General features: G+C 44.4%; 1 protein-coding gene across 1 annotated transcript; it reads right to left on the bottom strand.

The window, feature by feature from the left end:
* Nucleotides 1-1,944: 1,944 nt before the first annotated feature.
* LOC136538541 (membrin-11-like) lies at nucleotides 1,945-5,417 on the bottom strand. The gene is made up of 4 exons (XM_066530497.1): nucleotides 5,054-5,417; nucleotides 2,773-2,893; nucleotides 2,532-2,681; nucleotides 1,945-2,389 (listed from the first exon to the last, which is right to left on the bottom strand). The coding sequence occupies exons 1-4, from the start codon at nucleotides 5,335-5,337 to the stop codon at nucleotides 2,228-2,230; spliced, it is 717 nt and encodes a 238-aa protein (XP_066386594.1). The 5' UTR covers nucleotides 5,338-5,417; the 3' UTR covers nucleotides 1,945-2,227.
* Nucleotides 5,418-7,874: the final 2,457 nt, after the last annotated feature.

The following is a 7,874-nucleotide window of genomic DNA, read 5'->3' as shown; positions in this document are numbered from 1 at the left end:
GTGTCCCGCGGCCAACGGGGCTTAGCTTGGTTACACTGTTTTTCCAGTTCGTGTCGATTAAGGATCGTCTGTTGCTGTGGATGGTAGTCAGGTCACAAACTTATTATCCTGAGCACATACTTGCTTATAGGAGTGGGAAGGCTTATTACGCTCTTGTCGTGGGTCTGGTTCTTTCCAGACCGACTGATTGGAGGCGGGGAAAGGTGGAGGTCTAAGCACCATACTGAGATCGGGTCTCCAGTGTGGGGGCTTGGAGTCTAAGTTTGGACGGAGACCTGGACCCCTCGACAGGAGTGGAATGGGTTGGTCTTGTTTGTGCCTGGGGTACAAACGGGACGTGTGTTTCGAGGTACCTAGCTGGGATACAATGGTTTGTGAATCGCCGTTTCCGTGAGACGGTACGACTTGGCTATGGTCTAGCATCGTTGTAAGAACTGGAAGATGAAAGATGGTGAAATGGTTCTGATTGCTTAACCCTTGTTTGAAAGTAGAACCGGTGCTTGCCTAGAATGGTTAGCTAACGAAGTAATCATTACTGCTAATAAAACTTGACTGTAAGGATTAACTATTAGTAATGTTTTTCGTAAACAAAAAGAAAACATCAAATCCATATTTCCTATCATATTGCTTGGAGTCAGAAAACTATTCCCACTAGTCGGGTAAGTCTTGCGAGTACATTGTTTACTCAGGGTTTATTTTACCCCTATTGTAGGTGCAGCTTGAGGAGTAGCTCTTGTGTGGAGGATTCTTCTGGTGGGCACAGACGGATCCTTGTATCGTTTTCGCTAGATGCTTATTTTTATTCCGTTGTTTAATTATCGCACTCTGAACTCTTGTATTATAATAAATAATTTCTAAGAACTCTTGTTATATGAAATAGACTAAGCATTATAAGCTCGTACTCATTATTGGATCCTGGCGGTAAAACGTGGATTGTTTCGAGTTCTTCCCTGAGGGCGGGCTCGACGGACCTGTCCGATGTAGCTAACTTTCGGGGTGCTTAGTGTCTAGTGAAAAACAAGCGTCTCCGAAAGCGTGTTATTTCGGACGGTTGTGCCATAGAAATTAAGAATGGGTGAAAATGTGTGGTGCACAGAAAGTAAGAGTAGAGAGACAGAGAGACATAGATGTATTGAAAAAAGAAAAAAAAGTGTATTGAGAGAAGAGAATGGTGCATTGAAAAATGAGAATGACAACTATTTTTTGACAAAATTTGATTGTTACAGTTTTGGGATGGAGGGGGTACCTATGATCTCTATATGGAAGAGCATGGCACAATGTAAGATTAGTGTCACCTTCAACATTTTCCATATACCCGGCCTGTTCGCTGGTTGGTTTCTGGGCTGGTTTGGGCTGGCTGGTGCTGGTTTTTTGTGAGAGGAAAACACTGTTGGCTGGCTGGTTTGGGCTGGCTGAAACCAACAAGCCTGCATCCTGCTGATCAGAACCTTGGACCGTAGTCATTGTCATTGATCATTCAAGAAAGGTGGCAACCATCTCCTAGATGAGATCAACCGTTGTTTCTCAATGAATCCTCTTACAGTGATGTTCGTATACATAACTAAAACAATAAGGGCTTGGATTTCAACCATGAGTCAGCCCAGAAGAAAAAAGTGGACTGGCCGCTTTTTTAACCTAATAACCTCAACATGTCACCCTTTTGGTGGTGAAAGACTAAAAAACCGTCGTCCCTAACGAGGAACATATGCTAGACACAAATATTTTCTCAGTTACATCTGAAACTTCAGGTCTCACAGGTTTGCGGTATTTTTGTGTTATTCAACTGCAGGCTTGGTAGGGTTATGCTATTGAGATGCTATTTCATTCCTGTAGTTCACATGTATTCAGATGAGCACGTTCCCATTCGTGTGCTACGAATACAATATTTCGTACAGAAATAATACAGCGCCATTTCTCTTCTGTATCCGGCAAAAGCTTGTGTACTTACATGAAAGTCGTAGCAATAGACTACACAGCGGCAAGCATACAAAGGAATTTGAATATTTAACCCACTTGGGGGCCGGCATTGGTTTTGTAAAGATGCCGTGAAGAATCTGCTTTTACATATGAGGCCATCAACTATGCTAGCGAAGGACCGGCGAGGCAAACCTGAACTGGTCCACGACCAGCGAAAAATCTGCACCGTGTGAATCTGCCCCGTTTCCCACATTTGCACATTGTACATATCATATCTCGTATAGAAATATGTAACAAACACAGCCCGGCACTAATGCGTTAACCGCCAAAATGCAATCATCACCACTATGGTGATGATCATACCAGCATACGCGATCCACTTGTCCACACGGTGCCGCCTCTCGATAAGCTTCAAAACAGAGTTTGATAGACCAACAGTGTTCAGGACATCCAAAGCTTTCCTTTGAGCACTCTGCAATGCAGTGAAGATGGCTATTAGCAGGCACAAGTTATTAGACCATTATGAGCCATTAGGATTGATCATATTCAGTAATCCTCTGTCCACAGTTCAACTTCAAACTGATGCTTTATCGTGAATGAACAATATGCGTTACCTTCAGTCGATCCCTCTGGTCAGCGTACTTGTGAAGGATAGCCACTCCTGTCTCATAAGCTTCTTCAAGCATTCGTGAGGAGTTACGAGCTGATTGCTTTGCTTGGGCTTCGTCGTCAAATATTCGGAGAACATGTGAAGATTCACCATTCTGCGTCAACAAATTTTCAGTTCTTTAACTAAACAATGAAATCATATCGGGGAAAGAAAAAGACCATATTATTGCTCAAAGGAATTATTACAGCTCTCTCAAATAGCTCAGCCCTTTCTTTTGCTTCCAGAATTCGTTTTTTCTGACGCAAACAATGCTTATCAAGGGTTTCCTTCAATGAATCAACCTCTTCAGACAGTTGCTCCACTTTTCTGCAAAGACACAAAAAATAATGTGTCATAAACTCCTATTCCTAGCCCACACAAACTATGGACTTTCTACATTGAAGTGGAACTCACAGCCTAATGCATATACAAAAACATTTCTCTCATATCCACCACGTGAAATGGCTACCTCTAAAAAAAGATCACATGTCCACACAGCAAACAGCATGATGCGTGCCAGCAGCCAGCCTGCTGACGCTTGAGCTTTTTGGTTTTGAGGAAGTGCACAGGTTGCACTAGAGAGTGCCGAGATCATGTTCTCCCACAAGAATGTTAATGGGTTATGGAGAACTTTCATGACAATAACACTGTTTTTTACTAATTTCAGGGCCAACGTTATGAACAATTTGGACGATCCATGCAGCATTGCAAAGCACGAGTCTTACAGACCTAAGCATGCCAGTTTCATATAAATCCTTGAAGTTACTAGTGCTATTCGAACTAAACGACAGAGAGACAGAAACTGCTATCTATATCTATGCCCGTGGAACCAGAAATTGTTAACCTAAAAGGTAAGAGTCAGGCTTCAAGAAACAGATACAAGAAAGAACAGATTCCTGTGATTCAATGTGTACAAGTCATACGCCAAATTATTTAAAGTACTACTCGCTCCATTCCAAATTGTAAGATGCTTTGGCTTTTCTAGATACATAGTTTTTGCTATGCACTTAGATATACACTATGTCTAGATACATAGTAAAAGCAATGTGTCTTAAAAAGCCAAAACGTCTTACAGTTTGGAATGGAGGGAGTACAAGATCTGGTAAAGGGACAATCACCCACATGCAATTCAAGGTCAATTGGTTCTATTTGCAATCAAGGGCTAAATGGTTAATTCAACATCTCCAGGGACTCAATGATGTATTTGTGCATGGTTACAGCATTTGATTGCACCCTGAAGGTGAATAAGTGAATACACAAAGATAAGAACTGCTAATCAATTAGAAATAATGAGTAGGAAATGAAGATCGTAAGTGCATGTTTGCATAGTTGCTTGTTCCAATTCTTGTGAGAACTCCTTCCATCTCAAAAAAAATTCTTGTGAGAATTGCTAACTTTACTAGTAAATCGAAGTGCATCAAAATATTTTCGCTTACTGATTAATCTGTGAAAGAATCAAACTAAGAACACATAATTTTCTATACGGCCATGCACGCCTGTACTGCAGAGTTAAATTGCTAGTCCTAGACTCCTAGTTAATTCTAAGTGAAGCTTCAGTTTGCACTATTCATACTAGCGTTAAATGCAAAATAGCTGACTTTATATCCTTAATTTCACACATATCTACTTCTTACTCAGTATTTAGAATGAGACCCAATAAAAGTTCTGCACGGAAACAAATAGCATGTTCTTGGAATGTGGCTCTCTCTTGCTCTGGATCCGCGCTATAGTAACCGGAGGAGACACAAACCGTGGCCTTACTGGCTCCCCATTGTTTTGAGGAGAGAGGAAAACAGCTTCATGAACAGTGCAGCTACAATGGCACATCAGCCAGAGCCAGAGCCATGAAGACTCGTACCAAACGGGCCTAAATACTCACAAAGCAAGTCCACTTCAACTTTTTGGCTCATGAATAAAGAAGACTACGGCGCTCGGAGGTTCAATGAGAGTACATGTACCTCATCAATACTACTAGTTAGTTCATATTGTCCACTGCCCAGCCCCTATTATCGACCACATGTGCGAAACCAAAATTGAGACTGATCATAATGGCAAAACTAACTAGTTAATGGTCAGTCAATGAAAGCAGTAAACTTGACATGCTAAAAATGTATTCAACATGCGAATTGTTTCATTGATGCTTATCCATGCATGCCAAAACCTTATAAGCTGCACGAAAGTCTAACAGCAGAAAACCGAGAAATACTCTACCAGTCACAGATTCACAGAAGCAAATTCCCAATGCTATAGTAAATTCAGTTCGGTTACTCCTTGGCTCCTTGACACAAAATTCACGTCCTACCAACTGAACTGGCAAATATCACCAAGTTCACGACAAAGCTGGCTAAGATAGTAAGATAAAGCTATGGTCTGCGGCGCAAGCGGTGCGAGATCTCTGACCTCTCATCTCATTACCAACTCAAGATCGGCATAATCAATTGTAACCGAGCAGCTAAAAGGAATCAGAGATCTAAGGAGGATCCTCACCTCTTCCAGAGGTCCCGCTGGCCCTTGGCGGGGATAGATCGCCATAGTCGGTCCATCTGTGCGCACAGCCCCTGGATCTGCGCCACCTCTCGCCGCACCTCCTCAGCGACCGCGGGGTCCCCCGCAGCGCCGCCCCCTACGAGCGGCGCCGAGGAGTAGGAGGACGAAGTGGGCGCCGAGGCGAGGCGCTCGACGCGGGCCACGCCGTCGCGCGCCGAGAGTAGCAGCCGCCGCGCGCTCTGGTACATCTCCGACAGCGTCGCACCGCCGCCTGAGTACTCCATCGCCGCGGCGCTCGGCGTCGTCGGGATCGAAGAGGAAGGAAAGGGGGTTTCTACCTTTTTTTTTCTCGTTGCCCCCTCTATTGTTTTGTTTTTCACAAAATGAATTTCAATTTTGAAGGATGGGAAAGTAAAGTAGCGATCTTGAGGTGGGACCCCCAGCGGGACTGTGACGTGGACGGTAACATGTGGCAGGTTACTATTGGACAGCCGCTGGGATGGTGATTTTGGCACTGCCTGCCTTCCTCTCGAAGGCATGGGCTGGGCTGGGTTGCCATTAGGTGCGGGTAAAGAGGTGCTTCTTAAAAATTAAAATTAAAACTTTGCAGCGGTTATTATTAGATGGCTAGGCATCACTTGGTGAGCTTCCTAGGTTGTCAAAAGCCATAAAAAATTTGTGAGGGTTTCGATCTTGCCTCCAAGAAGAAAAGAGATCAAACTAGTGAAATAGAGAAATTTGTTGTAAGACACTTAACTATAGCTTTGACATTCAGTGATTGCTCATGGCTTCCTCAACGAAGGTGCACTTAATCTTCGTTGAGAAAGCCATGAGCAACTACTGAATGTCAAAGCTATAGTTAAGTGTCTTCCAACGAATTTCCCTATTTCACTAGTTTGATCTCTTTTCTTCTTAGAGGCAAGATCGAAACTCTCACAAACTTTCCTATGGCTTTTGACAACATAGGAAGCTTACCAGATGATGCCTAGCCATCTAGGAGGCTTGAGATCTAAGAAGATTTTGGCTTGCATTCTTTTGATCAGTAAATTAGTCTCTTTTAACCCAATACTTGGGTATAGAAAGAATCACACAATCTCATGTAGAGTGGGTTGAGGAGATTTCTCACAAGGATTAGAATGATTCTAAGTATGTTAGGAACCAGCAATCCTTTAAAGAGAGGCCGAGAGGTATAAATACCCACTCAAGAAAAACTAGTTGTTACATGTATCGGTTAAAACTTGGTAACTTGGTTTTACAAGCCAAGTCACTTGATTTCTAGACCTACTAGCCGTTAGAGACAAAGCCTTCTTAGGCCTTCGAAATTCTGAGCATCCCAAAAATTCCAATCCAAAACGATAAAGATTCTTACTTAGAGAACATCTCAAAATTTCCAGAAAATCAAGCTCGGCGGTGCTTTGCGACCATGGCGGCGACGGCGACGACGCAATATGGCCTCACTTGAGCTCGAGGAGCGCTACTAGCGGTCGATGATGTAGCACACGAAGCAGCAGAGCTAGGGGCGCGACGAATCAAATGGTGGGGCTACGATGGTGGCGTGCTCGACCGACGAAGGCACAACGGCGACGCTTCTGCTGGCTCTAGCGCGCGTGAGGGAGAGAGGATGAGAGTAAGGGCGAGAGTGAGCATGGTGAGGTCATGCCGGCTCGTTCTTCCTCTAGACACGACGACGCGGGGACATGGCGAGCGCGCGATGCCATGTGGCGGCGACGGCTTGTGGCCGGCCCCAACTAGTGCCTCTTCGACCTCCCTCTCCCTCGGTTTGTCTTCGCCGTAGGTCCTAGAAGCTAGTGCCGCTACCATTTTGTTGGCACCAAAACATGTGTTCATGCCGTGCGCGCCCGCCATAGCTATGAGCATGAGCTCACCACGACCAAACCTAATCGGTCCCTCTTCTCTCCCTCTTGTGCTCGTTTCCACACCGACTTGAGCCCTAGTACCTTAACCCTAAGATGAATGCATGTCGTAGGTAGTCATCTCGTCCGAACGACAAGCACCGTCACCGTGCACTGGGCCCGTCCAGCTCCGCGCATGCGGCCGGACCTCACCGCCGCTCCACCGTAGCCCTGTGCCCTAACCCTAGCTTCCTTAGGATTCACTGGAGCCTCAACCGAGCTCAGGCGAGCTCGGCATTGCCGGAGACGGCAATGACGTCGTAGCGCACCTCCACTGTCCGCCGTGGCCATCATCGAGCTAGCTCTGAAGAGCCCCTGGCCGACCGACCCTTCAGTAGATGCGCACGGAGGTGGACAGCAAGATGGTGATGACCATGTCGTCGGAGACCTCGCCGTCGGCAAGCTACGGCCGGTCAACCGCCGCCTCTGCTCCGTGTGTGTATGACATGTGGGGTCCATTGACCCCGGGTCCTAGCTGTCAACACCTCTGGGTGCATTGCACTGGGTGCGCGCATCGATTTCGGATTTGAATGTTTTTCTTTATTTGTTTTTAAGAATTGAATACAAAATTCAAAAATTCATATCTAGAGCTAGGAGTGTCCAAGTTAAGTGAACCAAATTTTGTTGGATTCATCTTGATGAGTACTACCTATTAAAAATATGAAACTTGGTATGTGCTATAGTTTATACCCTGTTTAAATTATTTTGTTTATTCTTATTAATCTTAAAAAATACATAACTTGAGTTTTGGAGATGCTAAAAATGTGATTTCAATTTTGTTAGTCTTATTTTGTCATGCTAGAGCTAGGAAAATTGTTAAACTTACAGTTGACATGCTTGGAAAATAAATTCTTATTTTGGCTTAATTAAATGCTAGTTCTTGTGAAATTAATTATGGTAGATTTATG

The sequence above is a fragment of the Miscanthus floridulus genome, chromosome 2 (assembly GCF_019320115.1).
Source record: "Miscanthus floridulus cultivar M001 chromosome 2, ASM1932011v1, whole genome shotgun sequence".
NCBI lineage: Eukaryota > Viridiplantae > Streptophyta > Magnoliopsida > Poales > Poaceae > Miscanthus > Miscanthus floridulus.
The sequence above is the reverse complement of the archived record's forward strand: the minus strand, read 5'-3'. Positions and strand labels throughout refer to the sequence as shown.